The sequence below is a fragment of the Fomitiporia mediterranea genome (genome assembly GCF_000271605.1).
Source record: "Fomitiporia mediterranea MF3/22 unplaced genomic scaffold FOMMEscaffold_8, whole genome shotgun sequence".
Lineage (NCBI taxonomy): Eukaryota > Fungi > Basidiomycota > Agaricomycetes > Hymenochaetales > Hymenochaetaceae > Fomitiporia > Fomitiporia mediterranea.
In genome coordinates this window covers 2,668,942-2,685,348 of record NW_006760393.1, presented here as the reverse complement: position 1 = coordinate 2,685,348, position 16,407 = coordinate 2,668,942, and the positions used below count along the sequence as shown (strand labels likewise).

The 16,407-nt window shown below is 47.3% G+C and overlaps 6 protein-coding genes across 6 annotated transcripts; 3 read left to right on the top strand and 3 right to left on the bottom strand.

Annotated features, from left to right (window-relative positions):
* Positions 1-24: 24 nt before the first annotated feature.
* Positions 25-3,072, bottom strand: FOMMEDRAFT_135756 (OPT oligopeptide transporter; the record flags this gene model as incomplete). The annotated part of the gene is made up of 9 exons (XM_007268787.1): positions 25-364; positions 437-959; positions 1,023-1,109; positions 1,175-1,584; positions 1,644-1,956; positions 2,011-2,317; positions 2,376-2,414; positions 2,488-2,618; positions 2,673-3,072. 9 exons carry the CDS (start codon positions 3,070-3,072, stop codon positions 25-27), a joined length of 2,550 nt encoding a protein of 849 aa, XP_007268849.1.
* Positions 3,073-3,414: 342 nt separating this feature from the next.
* On the top strand, positions 3,415-4,309 carry FOMMEDRAFT_126609 (pre-mRNA branch site protein p14). Its single transcript, XM_007268786.1, has 4 exons — positions 3,415-3,476; positions 3,558-3,734; positions 3,793-3,850; positions 3,923-4,309. Exons 1-4 carry the CDS (start codon positions 3,456-3,458, stop codon positions 4,036-4,038), a joined length of 372 nt encoding a protein of 123 aa, XP_007268848.1. The 5' UTR covers positions 3,415-3,455; the 3' UTR covers positions 4,039-4,309.
* A 1,038-nt stretch (positions 4,310-5,347) lies between these two features.
* On the top strand, positions 5,348-6,378 carry FOMMEDRAFT_21935 (uncharacterized protein). Its single transcript, XM_007268785.1, has 8 exons — positions 5,348-5,481; positions 5,538-5,560; positions 5,699-5,787; positions 5,850-5,861; positions 5,918-5,939; positions 5,999-6,019; positions 6,074-6,110; positions 6,176-6,378. Exons 3-8 carry the CDS (start codon positions 5,746-5,748, stop codon positions 6,246-6,248), a joined length of 207 nt encoding a protein of 68 aa, XP_007268847.1. The 5' UTR covers positions 5,348-5,481; positions 5,538-5,560; positions 5,699-5,745; the 3' UTR covers positions 6,249-6,378.
* Positions 6,379-7,513: 1,135 nt separating this feature from the next.
* FOMMEDRAFT_126606 (DEAD-domain-containing protein) lies at positions 7,514-9,522 on the bottom strand. The gene is made up of 9 exons (XM_007268784.1): positions 9,466-9,522; positions 9,320-9,416; positions 8,567-9,264; positions 8,394-8,509; positions 8,255-8,338; positions 8,127-8,196; positions 8,029-8,068; positions 7,950-7,972; positions 7,514-7,897 (listed from the first exon to the last, which is right to left on the bottom strand). The coding sequence occupies exons 1-9, from the start codon at positions 9,490-9,492 to the stop codon at positions 7,862-7,864; spliced, it is 1,191 nt and encodes a 396-aa protein (XP_007268846.1). The 5' UTR covers positions 9,493-9,522; the 3' UTR covers positions 7,514-7,861.
* Positions 9,523-9,679: 157 nt separating this feature from the next.
* On the top strand, positions 9,680-11,702 carry FOMMEDRAFT_126603 (uncharacterized protein; the record flags this gene model as incomplete). The annotated part of the gene is made up of 6 exons (XM_007268783.1): positions 9,680-10,073; positions 10,131-10,332; positions 10,389-10,594; positions 10,654-11,158; positions 11,222-11,337; positions 11,395-11,702. The coding sequence occupies 6 exons, from the start codon at positions 9,680-9,682 to the stop codon at positions 11,526-11,528; spliced, it is 1,557 nt and encodes a 518-aa protein (XP_007268845.1). The 3' UTR covers positions 11,529-11,702.
* Positions 11,703-12,105: 403 nt separating this feature from the next.
* Positions 12,106-16,254, bottom strand: FOMMEDRAFT_148036 (inositol polyphosphate phosphatase; the record flags this gene model as incomplete). Its single annotated transcript, XM_007268782.1, has 19 exons — positions 16,093-16,254; positions 15,561-16,030; positions 15,322-15,501; positions 15,203-15,269; positions 14,846-15,143; positions 14,666-14,782; positions 14,301-14,607; positions 14,169-14,245; positions 14,043-14,109; positions 13,945-13,987; positions 13,876-13,885; positions 13,743-13,823; positions 13,609-13,693; positions 13,281-13,552; positions 12,965-13,212; positions 12,797-12,877; positions 12,563-12,721; positions 12,441-12,485; positions 12,106-12,359 (listed from the first exon to the last, which is right to left on the bottom strand). The coding sequence occupies exons 1-19, from the start codon at positions 16,217-16,219 to the stop codon at positions 12,106-12,108; spliced, it is 2,988 nt and encodes a 995-aa protein (XP_007268844.1). The 5' UTR covers positions 16,220-16,254.
* Between the last annotated feature and the right edge of the window lie 153 nt (positions 16,255-16,407).

The following is a 16,407-nucleotide window of genomic DNA, read 5'->3' as shown; positions in this document are numbered from 1 at the left end:
AGGCCATAAAGATCGTAAACATATTCACCAACTCAAAGGTCCATAAGTGCTCCCCAACTGTGGATCAATAGCCGGGCTCATCCTGTAATCATCCGTATTTTTATACACCGTATTTCCCCACCAATTTTGAATGACGCTGGACCTTACTTGCCGAGGATACTGCAAGGAAAAGAATATAACAAGAGCGGAGATGGCGTAACCCGAGTCAAGCGCGGCGCTCAGGACGTAGTTATACTTCGTCCACCATGAAAAGGCGCGCCGTCTGATGACGTATTGGAAAATGAAACCGACGAGCGTCCATGGGACGTAGTTTCCCGCTGTCGCCGGCGGGATCCATTGGGTTCCCGCGAAGATGACCGGTAAGCTGTGTAGGTTAAAACAAATTTGTTCAGAACATTGTCAATCAATTGAATTCTTCCACAAGCGCCATGCTTACTTTATGTACCGGAAGACCGAGTTCGGCCACCATTTCGTCAACGCCCAGGGGATAATCGGAGCAACTGCTCCAACGAGGAAGAAGTACGTCAGCGAATGATACAATTGGCCTTGAGAGTACTGCAGCTTAGGCCCGATGACGCCCCAAACAATGCTTGCCGTTCCAAACACTTGTGTAGTCGGACATGTAAAGCTGTCCGGCTGGCCTTCTTGGCAAATATCCGGAATGTTATTGAACATCCAATTTTGAACTGCAAGCTGGACTGTCCCAGCTATCACCGTTGCCACCGTCTGCGCGACAAACAGAGTCCGTGGTGGGATCTTCATATAATGCCCGAGTTTGAAATCCGAGCTGAACTGCAATGCTTGAGCCACTGCGATATATCCCCATGTTTTGAACAACATCATTGCGACTGGTCGCCCCGGAAGAGCATACCCGATTATAAGCTCCGCAACGACGTTCAAGCCTATTTGCTGGTTCGTTATGGCTTGGATCATCCCGATAGGAATAACATAGACGAAAGCTAATGAAAGATAGAATTAGTAAAAGTTTCAGAACATTGCAAATAATAAATAAGTGGACTTACAAAATACGAGAGCCAAAGCAAGCGCCCACACTGGCATTTTAGTATCCCAGACTTCAATGGCGACAATTCCGAATGTGGACATGCTAACTGCGAAGATGAAAAGGGGGATATTCAGTTCCGTATAGCATAATCTATCAGTAGAACAAACTTACCAAATACGCAGACATACCACCATGTCGGGACCTGCTTATATCGACTCATCAATCGAGCATGGATGTCTTCTTGCTCGTTCAAACTCCGTCTCGACTGTATCCATATCTGTCTTCTGAAGTATAATACAGTGTGCACGATAGTCGCAGTAATACCCGCAAAGCTCAGACCGTAACTGAGAATAAATGTTGCTGACAGAAACAAAGGGCTGTACGCATGGTATGCGTCCTCGTCGAACGTTCCATCGGGTCTGAGTATTCGGCTCACATTATATTCCCCGCCGGTGTTATCATAACTTGTCCGGCTAGAAATAGGCATGTATGCTGAATACCACGTGTTCGTGTAGTATAGTGCGGGCGTAAGTATCCAGAAGAAGAATGCGAAGCCTGCAGCGATATTCGCTTCGGCCCACCTATACAAGGGGTATCATTAAGGCGTGGAACCGGCAAAAATAGCAATTGCGGGACCCACCACGGAGTAGCTAGCGGACTTCCGATATATGCGATCTGGCCCCAATCGAATGTCAGAACACTCATTCCGAGTCCACTGTAGTAGCCAAACAACTGGTTAACGGTGCGATTCCGTGGGTAAATCCATGTCACCCAAGAGAAAGTAGATAGTGCGGTAAATAGATAACCCGGCAGGAAATACCAGCAGAAGGACCCGATGAAGGCATACATGAAGAACCTTTCTCGTGATAAGCCTCCTCGGGATCCTACTCCAGCATATTGCTGTGAATGAAGCGTATTGAAGAGTGCGCATAAGACGAGATTAGATGGCCAGACTTGATAAGCATCGTCAGATAATATATTTGCCTTAATGCAAGATACGTTCTCACTCATAGATGGGGGTGATACTAAATAACGCTTCCCGATTCCTCCCATTGCAAAACCCATGAGCTGGGTGCTCATAACTAGTAACCACTCATACCCGAACGAGTAATCTTGGTTATAGAAAACTCTTTGCACAGCAATGATATCGGTAGCATATGCGGATGCAGCGCCAACGCTGCCCATAATTGTGACGACTACATGCTCCTTGACGGTAAATGGACCAGGATTGAGTGATACACCTAAGACTGTGACACTCGGGACGAGTGCGGCCCATAATTGACCTAACGGATAGGACAGCAATTGTGGGACAAGCTAAAATAGCGTGAGAGATAAGGTAATAAGCTCGACGCAAGAAGAGAAGCAGACGAACCCCGGTGATAGTCACTGCGGGATATCGGAAGAAGAAGAACTGTAAACTCATAGGATCAATAAAAAGTACAAGGCAAGAATTGCGCCGCATACGACGATCTGTGTAAACGCACCTGATTTAGTCCGGGGATAATAATGGCGAAAATGAATCCGAGCAACCAGACTCGTATGGTATTTACTGGCATTTCTGGGTCATCTGTATTAGCGACAGCCGACCGTACTTCTGGGTACGGCGAATCATTCTCTATTTATATCATTTAAACTTTGTTTTGTACTTTGTGAGGAGGACATCTCATACCAAAGTTGATGTTATTATTTGAGCCATAATCGAGGTTTGGATCGTCGTAGTCAGGGTCGTCGCTCTCGTCAAGGTCTGTTTCTACATACGACAAGCGTTTCCCCTCAACAGAGAGCGACCGCGATGAACATGCGAAGGACCCACTGTAGGGCGGAAGACCCTTCTCCATGTCCTCCTTCGCATCGTAGACGTAGACCTGCCGTCCGCTGGTTGAATCGTCATAGGGGTACGGGAATTGGCCAATATCCTGTTCAAGGTCGTCTGAGGACCGATAAGTGTGCGGTGACCGTTCATGCAGGCTGCGGTCTCCGGAATAGCGCCGGTTGTGCAGGCCAACGTTTCTGCTACTCCCTGCTTCACTCAGTTCAAAGCTTTGGCGTTCATCAGGATTACCCGGCATTGCCGGAGTGCAGAGGTACCGTGTGAGCCGTCCGCGTGCAGCACAAGAACTCTTCTGTTAAGCCCGCCCTCCGTCAGAATGCGAACGAATACGCAAAAATCCCGAGAATTTTCTGCCAAGAAGAATGGCCCGTATGGCCGCTTCGTGCGTGCTCGCTGTGGGCGCTGGTGGGTGGGAGGATGGGGATGAGGAGAAAGATAGAGACTCTGGCAGGCGATCACAGCGTCGATTATTTTGGGCCTGTATTCAGGCACAATATCACGTGCTAAGGGGCGTCCTGATCTCGATTGAATTTCTTTCTCCTTTCTTGTGTAAGTGTGTCATTGCTCAACGGCTTACAGGCGCGCGAAACGTTTCACAGTCTATACTAGTATCACCTTATCATGTCAATTGCACGACCAGCGGTAAGTCGTTATCGTCGAAGCCTATTTGCTTGCTTGCTGCGGACCTTTGTACAGGCGACTGATACGTCGTACACTATATAGACCAAACTACCCGCGGGCGCCAACCGCATTCTCTTCGTGAAGAACCTCAACTACAACATTACTGGCGACGACTTATACGAGCTTTTTGGTCGGTATGGAAGCATTCGGCAGATAAGACTGGGGGTAGAATCAAACACGAAGGGAACTGCCTTTGTCGTCTATGACGACGTAACTGATGTGAGCGTTTCACTATTCTGACGGACCTGAGGCCGCTCTAACTTCACCTCCTTGCAAGGCGAAAAATGCTTTGGAACACTTGAATGGTTTCCACCTGCAGGAGCGCTACATCGTCGGTAAGTTCATCGGTTCGCTCTTAGCGGGACGCCGTACCTTAACTCATGCATGCACACCAACTCTACATACAGTGCTCTATCATATGCCTTCTCGGCAGGACGCCGCTGCTGTTAAGGCAGAAATCGCTCGTCGTGAAGAAGAACTAGCGCAGCTAAAGGCAAAGCACGATATTGGCGAGGAGATTTGACCACCACACGGACACACAATTTGCTTCCTCCGCTTGCTCCAGTCGTCCAGGTTATTTCGTCTGATGTCTTCGGAGCACACGCAACAAGCGATAGCACCTCTCTCAGGATGCTCCGCCGCTACCCCCATTTACTCAAGTGGGACTCTAAGTGAGCGAGCAGTGCATGTTATCTTTCACTACATTGTTTTTATGTTTGATTAGTCAGCATCTACGTGGCTTGTACACTGCATGAATTCGATCCCTGTATGACACAGTAACTATATAATTTCCCCCATTAATGAACACTATTGTTTCGATTGAGGCAGATCTGCAACATCTCCGCTCAGCTAGTCCCTCTGCTTCTAGTTATTTCCAATACCCGAGGATGTTCAAACACGAGGCAGATCAAATACAACGTGCCGACGCGCCCGCCGGAGCCATCTCTTCTTCTCTTCTACTTCGTGCGTGTCAGCACATGTTTCCTGTGGTTCATCTTCCCGGCAAACAGCAGGCTCGACAGGGGAAGTACCATATTGATTGCGAGGGCACACGGTTGTCGCAGTCATCGACTTCGCCATCTGCGAAGATATTGCAAACCGCAACAGTCGGGGGAATCCAGAATCTAAAACAGCCTCCTTGGTGAAGCCTAAATCATGTCTATCATGACCCAATCGTGGTATTCAATTCAATGCGCTATTGAATGTCCGATATGAGAGATTTTGTTGTCGCATATGTTCATTTGTTCATATTGCACCCGTTCTAGATCTTCCGTACTGGAACGGCCATACCGCTCTTCGCTCATCATTGAGATTACATCGCCATCTGCTTGGACGTGTGCCTTCGCGGATATCGATACCATCCGTGAAACTCTGGGGGGAGGGGCAACGGTCGTAGTCTGATTCGTTGAAGAGGGATTTAATTTTTCAAATTTTGTGACCCTTCTGGACTGGATAAGTTGGGACTTCTCCGGTCGCAGGCTTAAATATGATGTTCTTCATCTTCATATACGCCACTTGACGGCGATTAGAAGACTTAGGGCCAATGCTCGTTCATCTCGGACCTCATTGGCGGATGTTCCGGAGCGTAATGGAATCATTTCCTCGCCTGGGATTTCGTGCAACGTAAGACTTACTGACAACGCACACATGCCCCTCGGTACGGCGGTACTTCCCAGACAAGAGTGATTGTGAGTAGATAGGGTTGCACAGGGACAGAATGCACGGAACACATGTATTTTCCAGAAAAGTGCTAGTGTGTGTCGATCGAGACAAGGTGGGACCAGTTTCTAATTTATGAAAATGGAAACAGGAGTGAAAAGTTGAAAAGCGGTGATGTGAGGTCATACCCAACATATACATAAGCTATGCCAAGTTTACATGAATATATGATGAGAAAGGGGATATAAGGCGGCCGCTTATTGCTTCGCCAGAGAGCAACTTGGGCACCAGTCGTCAATTTGCGGTGCTAAGAATTATGTGTTAACTATTTGTGGATTAACGACACGGAAAGGTACGACCGACCATATTGTTGAGGGCTTTGGTGACTGCGGTGAACAATAAATTAATACGTTAGTTTATGTGGTACGAAGATGTCACTCAGGGAACAGAGGTAGACAGACCACAGCGAGGGGCTCGATCATGTTCGCTTCATGCCGATACAGTTTGAAATGGAAGTGACTTACTACTGCCAGCAGGTTTCCAAGCATCGTGGTGCGTAGCAAGTCGGCGGATGGACGGAGCTGAACCTGCACGTCAACGAATAGCAATCGATCTGCCGCACGGTTAGAGTTAGTGATTGTGCTTCCTGTGCTTCCGCGATGAGTGGCGACTGACGTGTTCATCGGGCTGTGCGAAGTGGAGGTCAGTGACCAAGACACTGAGGCGGCTCTTGGCACGCTCACCAGCCTGACCGCATGGTTGCACCTTCCGTAGGGAATCAGTAGGCGTATTTCGAGTTTAGAGTGCCGGACTCGATCTCGTACCTTTTGTACATGTTCCGGACTCTATTGATACACATTCAGCAACGGAAGCGAAAGGAAGGAGATCCGTGTACGTACTTTCTCCAGCAGCACATTCTGTCCAGCGCAAGAGGACCTCGAGAGGGAGCCGGTCAGCTGTGAAGCCGGGGGAGGAGTGTGTGCAGTATTGAAGGTCCTTACGAGACGGGAAGAAGGGAGTCCAGAGGTCACCGTTGGGTGGGCATCATATAAATACGTCTGTATGAGTGCATGAGATATTAATCACTACCAGGCCATCAGCCATGCTACAATTAGCTTCCTCGCGCCCCATCTTTGTCATATGCACGAAGAAAGAGCACCAAAGGAAGGAAGAGGGCTCATATGAGAGCCAAAAACTGAATAGGCTAGACCCGAGTCTTAATTACAATTACGGAAAATCCGAAACCGTCTCGCAGGCACGCACACGCATGGAGAGGCTTTTAGCCTGCCCCGTCTTATCTCTGAAAAAGACTTTGCTTTGAGTTGCTTAGAAGTCGCCGTATTCTTGAACCTATGATCGAAGCGACGGTGGCCGGTACCATACGGTCTTCCGTGCGAAGAGCGGAGCTGAATTCAGAAGATTGGGGAGCAACTCACGTACCCAAATACCGGGGCTTTCCAATCGCACTGCGGCTCACATTCTGCATGGAAAGAGGGTGATTCGGGAAGTCTTGAATGCATGCGTGAACGCAAGATCCGCTGACCATAAAAGCAAATGCTTGTTATAATGTCCACACAAAGAGTCATGGTTCGTGAAAATCCGGAGAAAAGTCTGCCAGTAGGGTTCAAGTTCCGTCTTGTTGGGCCATAAGCGATGAAGTTCTCGGCGGTGCGTCAAAAGCGGCGAAAGTAACATGCCGACGAACGCTTCATTTTGTTGGATGGCTGGGAGAGCGTCACCTCGTCAAGATGGCCTGATAGTGTTTCAAGTTCCGGGGCAAATTTTAATACCCAGTAAGTGCTGTCGACGAAACGCGTATTCCATGAAACTCTTAAGGAACGATCAGGTTAGACGGTGGTGATAGAGAGACATGGAGTGCGCAAACTTTTTTTTTCGGAATGGTGGGGACGTGCGCTCCTGAGAACGGATTCGCCGCTTCAGAATCCGACTTTGTCGTACTGAAACTTGTCCGAGGAATTGAAGCTTCTGATTGCGCACGAAGCTTGACGGCCCAAGCGCGGGAGAGACCTTTCGGCCGGAGAAAATACCTCGATGCCTGCTCTTAGGACAAACGACTGATCGGACACAGATTCAGGGTTCGAATTCATAAAGTTACCAGGATTGACTAGTGATAAGGTTAACGAAATATTCACAGGCCCTCCTTGCATGTGAACTCTGAATTGAAACGTCGTTTACAGTAATTTTGTGCCCTGACTCATCGAACCGGAAATCCTCGTATTACCACGGATATTTAGTTACGCTTGGATAGGGCTAGAGTTTCCGAATCATGAAAGACGGATGGGTAAAGACGAAGGACCTCAGGAATCTGCGTAGCATTGCCGACTTTCTCATGTCCGTCAGCCTAGAAGATTGATAAAGTACATATGTTAAATTGCAGAAGAATGACAATATATAGAGCACGCGAGAAACAGAAGCAACCAAGCCCAGGCCCCGCTAAAGGGGGCATGAGCCGTCCTTTTTGTGGCGTCGCGGAAATACAGGATGCGGAGCAACAAATAGAGCCGTACGAATTGCAGTGGATACCCACATGTTAGGCAAGTCACGCACTCGAGAGCACTCTACATGCGAGCAACCTCAATACGCGACAGGTGTTATGGAAGACGTTTCGGGACTGATTCTAAGATACAAAATACAATGCCATCCATAGGAAAGCTTCCGGGAAGCACTCAAATGAGTTCCGCGGCGTTGACTGGCATTTCATCCTGTCGGAGTTCAGCATTGGACACCATAAAGAAGCAGAATACAAGAACTTACAATCTGCGTGCCGTAGTACTGCTCTATTGGTCGAGCAAAATTAGGTTGACTGTCAGGAGTAAAGAAGGGAGACACGAACCAATATCACGCAAGATTCGAACATCATCCACAGTTACGAACTGAAGAACATCGTTTCGCGTTAGATCAGGAACCGTCGAATTTATAGGAACTACACACGTTTATCGCGACACCCTTGCGACCAAAGCGTCCAGACCGTCCAATACGGTGGATATAGTTTTCACGATTCCTGATAGGATAATTTTTTTAAAAGCCTATAATGAACCACAAATAAAAAAACTACTTACGCAGGTAAATCATAGTTGATGACTAGAGAGACTTGCTGAACATCGATTCCACGAGCCCACACGTCTGTGGTGATGAGCACGCGCCTTCCGTGCCAAATAAATTATCAGTTAATCAAGCCATCAGAACCAAAGAACGTACGAAGTTCCGGCGCGAAATTCTGCCATGATAGCGTCTCGCTCTTTTTGCGGCATTTCTCCATGCATGGATGACACCGTGAAGTTCGCCGCCCGCATCTTTTCGGTGAGCCAATCCACCTGTTTTATTTATTAGCCGAAGAAGGGTAGTAACGGTAGTACTAGAGAAAACTTCACTTTTCTCCTTGTGTTGCAGAAAATGACAGCCTGGGTAATTGTGAGAGTGTCGTAAAGGTCGCACAACGTGTCAAATTTCCAGTCCTCCCTTTCTACAGCAACGAAAAATTGTTTAATACCCTCGAGCGTTAATTCATCACGCTTGACAAGGATTCGGACAGGGTCAGTCATGAACTTAGTCGTCATGTCGAGAACATCGTATGGCAACGTAGCGCTGAGAATAACGACCTGGGTCGCCGGAGGAAGATATCGGTATACGTCGTAAATCTGATCTTTGAACCCCTTATTCAACAGCTCGTCGGCTTCATCCAAAACCAGCATCTTTATATTACGCGTTCTCAGAGTACGCCTTCTAATCATGTCGAAGACACGGCCTGGAGTCCCCGAAACGACGTGCTGCCCATGCTCCAATTTGCGAATATCCTCTCCAATGGATGTGCCTCCAATACAAGCGTGGCATTGCACATTCATGTAGTCTCCTAGTGCGAGAAGGACAGACTGGATCTGGGTAGCCAGTTCACGAGTCGGAGATAGAACGAGAGCCTGAGTTTCACGTAACGTGACGTCTATCGACTGGAGGATGGAAATTGAAAATGTTGCCGTTTTACCAGTACCGGATTGGGCCTGCGCAATGACGTCGCGACCTTGGACAATTGGTAAAATGGCCCTCTGCTGAATGGCAGATGGTTTTTCGAAGTCTGTGAAATGGGTTCAGTTTGCGACAGCACTCGCACAGCGAAGTTTCACGCGTACTATAGGCATAAATTCCACGCAACAAGTCTTCTTTCAACCCAAGGTCGTCGAAGGTCGAGATGACAGAAACAGCTTCCGATGACTCAAAGACGAGTTTCTAGTGCAAAATCTTTAGCAACGCTTAAAGTTTGGGGAAAGTTACTGACCTCGTCCCCTGTATTAAGGCCGGCCATCGTTGTCGTGTAGTAAGATGTGTCGCGCACTGCAGTCTGGACACTGGAGAACGTCTTCAGGGATCAGGAAGGACCGTGACCAGCGAAAGATTGCATAGGCAAATGCCGAAACTCCGACATTATGTAACACGCGCGCTGTTAACGTGATTTCTTTCAGTTTCCAACGCTTGACCACTCAGCTCTGACGATGGACTCGCTTATCGAAGTGCAGAGGCAGACTCATGAAGAGATTGAAAGGTTTGAACGTGCCTTAGCAGTAGTCCTTGCCAAACCATCGACCACTCAGCAGGCAAAACTCTCCAACGAACACAAGGCGTCCCAAGTCCTTGACCGTATCTCCTCGCGAGTCCACACCCTTCATAATTTATACCAGGACGAACCGGTACGAAAAGCAGAAATTGATGCTATTTCAGGATCAAAACCGGACGATTTATCAGAATTCTATGCGAGACTGGCAAAGATCAAGGAGCACCATTTGAAGTACCCTGACCAGCTTGTCGGAAGTTTTGAGCTGGATCTTGCGGCATTGGTTAATGACAATACAGGGGAAGCTGGTGAAGATGACTACGAAGAAGAAGACCGTAAGTTTACATCTAAACTTTCTTTACTTGTGTGATAACGACTCCCTCGAATTGCAGCCATTTCTCTACTCTTTTCTGGCGAAGAGGCATACGGCCGTTACCTTGATTTGTACACGCACCACTCTGCATACACTAACTTAAAGAACCTTAAGCGGCGACCGACTTACCTGCAATATCTCGACATATTGGCTATGGCAGAGCATGGATTACTACATCAGGAGGTTCCGATAGAAACTCGACATTCAAAAGAGTATGAGAGGTACGCATGCTGTTTTCCTTCACCTTGTTCACACTGGAACGAATGTCCTCGCGCAGTTATATTACCGGACTTCACTCGTACTTGCTTTCCTTTGCCAAAAAGTCCCAGCCCCTTGTTGACGTAACTGGTCAGCAAAGGGTTGCAGAGGCCGAATTCGAGTCTCTATGGGCGGACAGAAAGGTTGAAGGATGGGAAGACCCTTCGGATAGCAAGCTGAATGGAGTCAAAACCGAAGAAGGCGAAGGTGTTTGGTGTAGTGCATGTGAGTATTTTAGGAACGTAATGGGTTATTACCTTTTACAGAATCTCACAACGCCATAGGTCAAAAACAATATTCCAAGCAAACTGTATACGATGCTCATTTAACGTCGAAAAAACACATCAAGGCGGCAGCACGACAAACGAACTCAGATTCAACTCCCACAAATCGGAATGGAACCCTAGAAGTCGTTGCAGGTCAAAATCAAAAGACCAAAGAAGCCAGGATACGAAACGCCGCTCTCTACACCTTCCTTTCCACGTCACTTATTTTATCCCTGCTTTCAATTGTGAACGAAACGAAATCGAACGTTGAGCGGCGATTCTCGTTAACGGCAAAAGAGCGTGAGGCTGAGCTTTTGGAGAATGCCGCTCCTGCCCCCGCACCAGCTGCCAAAGGGGAAGAGAACGGTAATGAGGAAGAAGAAGAGGAAGAACGGATATACAACCCCTTAAAATTACCATTAGGTTGGGACGGCAAACCTATCCCGTACTGGTTGTACAAATTGCATGGACTCGGCGTTGAATACCGATGCGAAATTTGCTCAGACCATGTCTACATGGGGAGGTTCGTCCGCTTATTCTGTAAGGCAGGGTATAAAGTTAGGCACTAAATAGTGGATATACATAGGAAAAACTTTGATCGTCATTTCCAAGAATCGCGTCATGCATTCGGCATGCGGGCTTTGGGCCTGCCAAATACCAAGCATTTCCACGAAATCACACGAATAGAGGATGCTTTAGCCCGTACGTGAATTTCGGGTTCCTTGGATTAAGCTTCATTCATTTAGCCTTTTTTTACAGTGGCAGAGAAGTTGAAGCGTGAGGGCAAGCAAGAGATCTTCCAACAAGAGACGATGGAAGAGCTCGAGGATGACGAAGGCAACGTCTACAACCGGAAGACATACGACGACCTCAAGAAACAAGGTCTAATCTAAGTTGCGCATTGCAATTGCAAGCGCATCTGTATCTTTCTCCGGCTCGCTCGCTTTAATCTCCAGTATCTCGTCACCTTTTGAGGCATGTATTGTCGATTTTGCAATTGGTCGTTTCTTCTTTTCTTCGATGTAATCATTGTGGAGTCGGCTTCTTTCAGAGAGCATATGTGTCAGGCACCATTTATACATAACCTAAGCCCTTTGCGATGTTCTGATCATTAAGGAACTCTGGAGTCTTTTCCTACGCTAAATTGATGCGTCTATCCTAACCCCGCCGGGGTCTCATGTCTGCCATCTCTAAATTGCTAAAAGGAAGACGGTACCCCACTCCTCTGACTTCTTGCCTTCTTATACGGCCGTGTCGCCACAGGGGGGAGCTTCTTGCTTCTTGCAATTTTAGCGTGTTTGTATTATTTTCCGGATATGTCTAAACGAACTACGAGAAAAGGTATGTATAACAAACGAAGTCAAAAAGAAAGAAAAGGTATAGAGAATTCGAAGTATGCAATCAATACAAACAAACAAACGACGAATTTCATATGAACACAACTACAAACAGACCCTTCCGCCCTTTTCGTCAGCTTGGGTCTATTCCTGATGATAGAACGACAGCAGGCTTCGTGCTACGTGGCGGAGGGGGAGGGGGCGGAGGCTTCCTAGGCACAACAGTTGGGGTTGCCAGGGACAAGGCATCTGTGTAGAGCTCCTCGTCTGTTAAAGATGGCGATGACACCGGAGTTTCAGGCATTGAATCAAAAGGATTCGAGGGTCCTCTTGCCTCACGCGTCTTGGAGAGAATTTGTTCGGTGGCGTAGACGCCGTCAGGGTGTTCTGAGTCATTCATACAAATTCAAGTTAGCAAACGGAGTTATTACTCCTCCAACTTATTGGAGACGGTGAAGCTCAACTTACCGGCGTCTATCCACCAGGCGTCCTCTTCCGAGCTGGGCGGGGGGACTGAAAGTGGTACGCCGGCGGTGATCAGTATCAAAGTAGTGAAGAGGTTGAGCAAATGAAAAGCAGAAAGTACTCACGATCCTCCGGAGGTTCATCGCCTAACGACATCAAAGCTAACTTTTCGTCAAGCTTTTCACCCGGCTCCGTTGAAACGACGCTATCCAGCAGCAGATGCTGTAAGGCATTCCGCTTGGGTACATCAATCACGCGGACTTCCGCACGGAAGATTGCGAACACTGTACAGCACTATCAATATACAATGTACGAAGACCCAGAAGAAATATCCAGGGTTCAGTAACAAACACACTCACCGGGGCGGTGATCGGAGCCCATCAATTCCGCTCTGGAATATACGATGAGGTCAAGATCCGCTCCTTTGTACAATATGCGATCTGAATGGGGACCATCACATGCAGCACAGATTGAAATTCGACATTCAATAATATTATTCCTATCTCGCACGATCGCAGATTGCTCACCTGTCCATGCGGGTATGCGGACTTTCTCGCTTGTATCATATCGCGCTGAATGTAAATCGTATTTATACGTTGGTCGGAAAAGAAGGGGACCTTCCTCGTAGCCGACAAAGGCCATGTGCGAGTCTATCACCCTCCGGAGCTGATCAGCTGCGACAAGTGCGTCTAGCTCATCTCGCTCTGCAAATGCCCGAACACTGTCATTGTCCAAGTCAATCCTATAATTGGTATCCGCGAGCCATATCACGTTGCTGTACGAAGCATTACTCAGCCTATTTAGCCATTTTAAACAAGACGCAAGAACTTCAGAAGCACATACTCGTGGCTGTCAATGGTCTTCCCCTTTTGAAAGTGCAAGCCGTTCACGATTGTCCGATAATCGCTATTGCGTTCTTCGATGTTTGAATGTCCGGCTGCTAGGTGTGCCGTGAGGAAGCAGAAGCTTGTATCGTGGAAGTCGAGTCTTATTCCCACAGCGCCCTTGTTTCCCGACATGCCCCTTAGTCCGGTCTTCCTCGTGGTCGCCTCGACATTTCGGATCGAACCGAGTAAGGACGCCTTCACGAAGACGAAAAGAGCAGTCCCCACAAGCTAAGGTCCCGAAGATAGTAAGGATCTGCGGGTACTGCCTAAATCGCAGGACTCACCTGTTCACTCCGTAATAGGACATAGTTTGCTTTTTTGTTTGGGCGTTGCTCCAGAGTATTCATGATAACATTCTCCCAGATACGTCTTTCGCAAACTTTAGCTGCTGAAATGTGCATAACGAATTGGCGCTAACCTTTTCTCGGGGTCAGTTTGAAGGATCTGTTGAGCATTAAGAGGAACAATCTCCTGGAAGCCTAATACAATCAAATCTGGTCTTCTTGAAATGAGCCTCGCTCGTATGGGCAAATGATGACTTGATGACTTACTCATCATGATCTAAAAGTCACACACTAAGTCAGTGTCACATTATGCCGAAGAAGAGTAATGAGACCTACTCGACCGAGGGAATAGCCAAGGCAATAACGACTCTGACGGTAACTATAGATCAGACTCGTTATTAACATGCAGGCCGCCAATATAAGCCCTTGCTTACCCGTCCATTCAGATTCCAAGTCCCAGCAAAGATCGTACTAAGCTTTTTGGTCGAGTATTCAGATATCCTGTCAAAGTCGTCAACACCTTAGGGAAATGAATCGACGTATAGTATATTAGGAAGTACCTTCGCGCAAGTGCTGTATTGACAGTATCGTGTATTGGATCGTATATCGATATAGGTTTTTGGAATGCCATATTACCCTAATACAATGTCAATCCAGTCCAGATATCCGAATATTGAGTGAGAAGCACGCACAAGAAACATGTCAATAGCCGACTGCTTGCCTTTGTCTTGGAAATTATTGATATATGCTCGAGACACACTTTTCGTGGCATCGGACAGGATACCTCCGAAAGTGCGCTTCCCACTTCTCGTAAAGCTAGTATTCAAAGCCCCAGTTCCCGCATATATTCGCGAAAGCGCGTCTCCATTTTCTGCCCATAATTCTCTATGATTCGTCCATAATGAGTTGGACCCGATCCACTCTCGACGGACGAGGAAAAGATGCTGTTCTAATGAGGTTCGTGAAAGAATATCCTGGATGAAATTCGTGCGATCTAGACTGTATGCAACAGCCTTTATATCAGTCCATCGAAGAGTTTGTAGAGAGTGAGACGCACCAGTCTAAACAATTTGTACGGAAAACACCATTTTGCTCTACCACAATTTCGTGTAACTTAGAATCGTATAATGTATAACCAAACTGATCTGCATTATGCTGAATGCCCTCTTGTCGCCTTATTTGTGGAAGAAAAATAAATATTAGTGATACAGCATTCCAGTTCAATTGGTATATTCACCTGAGCTCACGCATCACACTCTCATGACCACCAATTCGCACAATAGCATGGAAATCAAAGTTCGTCATCCCAACATCATTACCAAAAACAGCATTGCGCGCCGCATGAAGGTGCTGTGCATACGCGGAAGACAAGATAGCTTCGTTTTCTTTTGTGCCGAGAAGGTTGATGACATGGACGGACCCATATTCTTCAGTGAGGCTTGCGAAGTGCTTGTCAAATGAAGGTTGTGATGCGTGTGGACGTGTTAATTGGATGCGCTGGCCGAAGGTTTGGAGGCCCTGTTGTTCCCAGAACACTAGAGACATATTAGTTCTGCTATGTATTTTGGTCATAAGTTTGTTTGGAGATGCATACACGGAACACTACCGCGAACTTGAACATAGCTAAAATAATTTTCATCGGTATTAAATATTGTTTCCGTCTGATACTATTGTCAGCATTTATTCAAATTTCTGCTGAATAATTCATCTTACCTCAACGAAATTTGCAGTATTGCCGTCATCATCAATTCCTCGGGTATTAAACCGTGTCCCAGCACGTTTCCAGCCCAAACGCGAGATGAGTGAGATAGTCGCGATAACGGGCATCCCATTGGTCGGGGGAGCAGGTAAGGCGACAGTAAAGACACCAACATATCCTTGGATGGCTAACACCTACATTGCTCCACTGAGTACAAAAAGCGCCTTCAAAAATAACAAAATAATAAACTCACAATAAATTGACACTGATCCAACTCACTCCGCTCCGAAAGGTCGAGCTTATCTCTGAAGTCGAGCAGACAGCGAACGATATACTCGTTCCACAAGAACCGATCGTCATATTCGCTTCTAAGCTGCTTCCCTTTCGTTATTCGTCGTGAGAGACGAGATGATATGTCCCATTGTGGCGAGAGCGCATAGTAGAATGTGCCAGAGGACAAAATCTTCATGAGTGGTGCGCAGGGATGCTCATAGACAGGTTGAGGCGCTTGAGAATATGGATTGTATTCGTCGTGGTCACCGATGCCGGCCGGTGCGCCGCCTGGCATAGCTTCTGCTGCTCCCGTAGACAAATTGTCCCATGCACTGGAGTTGAGAGAGAAGAAGCCTACGTCATGTATACGTGCAACGCCTTCAGGGGTGCCCCCAGAGGGACGCATGTTCCCAACTTCTGTGGCGGAGAGTACAACGGCAAGAAACGCATCTATGCGCACAGTTAGTTATTCACGCAACTTCAGTATAAACTGTAATCTGTAGACAACCCACCATCACCAACGTTAATAAGCCCAAGACATCCTTTAACCCTCCGCATCGTCAGTCGAACAGCACTATTGAGATCCAATTCGCTCATGGGCAAAAACTCGACCATAACTTTCGCAACATCATTCTCCATAGAACGAAACACAAGCGCGCGACTTGGACTGCCTGTGCGCTCCTCCTCGAAGCTTGTACACAAGACTAGAGTACGATGTCCATGGTGGTCGTGTTTGAGGTATAAATGCATGATCTGTACGCTGCATGAAGTAGTCTTCTGCAAACTACAGTTGCTGAAGGTTTCTGCTCAGTGCTGTCTGTGAATGG

Coding starts and splice junctions, on each gene's coding strand:
- FOMMEDRAFT_126606 (XM_007268784.1), bottom strand. CDS start 9,492: ATGGCCGGCCTTAATACAGGGGACGAG. Junction 8,339..8,393: donor GAATTTCGCGCCGGAACTTC/GTACGTTCTTTG, acceptor TTGGCACGGAAG/GCGCGTGCTCATCACCACAG. Junction 7,898..7,949: donor AGTACTACGGCACGCAGATT/GTAAGTTCTTGT, acceptor GAACTCCGACAG/GATGAAATGCCAGTCAACGC.
- FOMMEDRAFT_21935 (XM_007268785.1), top strand. CDS start 5,746: ATGGACGGAGCTGAACCTGCACGTCAACGAATAGCAATCGAT. Junction 5,940..5,998: donor GCCTGACCGCATGGTTGCAC/CTTCCGTAGGGA, acceptor TCGATCTCGTAC/CTTTTGTACATGTTCCGGAC. Junction 6,111..6,175: donor TCTGTCCAGCGCAAGAGGAC/CTCGAGAGGGAG, acceptor GAAGGTCCTTAC/GAGACGGGAAGAAGGGAGTC.
- FOMMEDRAFT_126609 (XM_007268786.1), top strand. CDS start 3,456: ATGTCAATTGCACGACCAGCG. Junction 3,477..3,557: donor TGTCAATTGCACGACCAGCG/GTAAGTCGTTAT, acceptor TACACTATATAG/ACCAAACTACCCGCGGGCGC. Junction 3,735..3,792: donor TCTATGACGACGTAACTGAT/GTGAGCGTTTCA, acceptor CCTCCTTGCAAG/GCGAAAAATGCTTTGGAACA.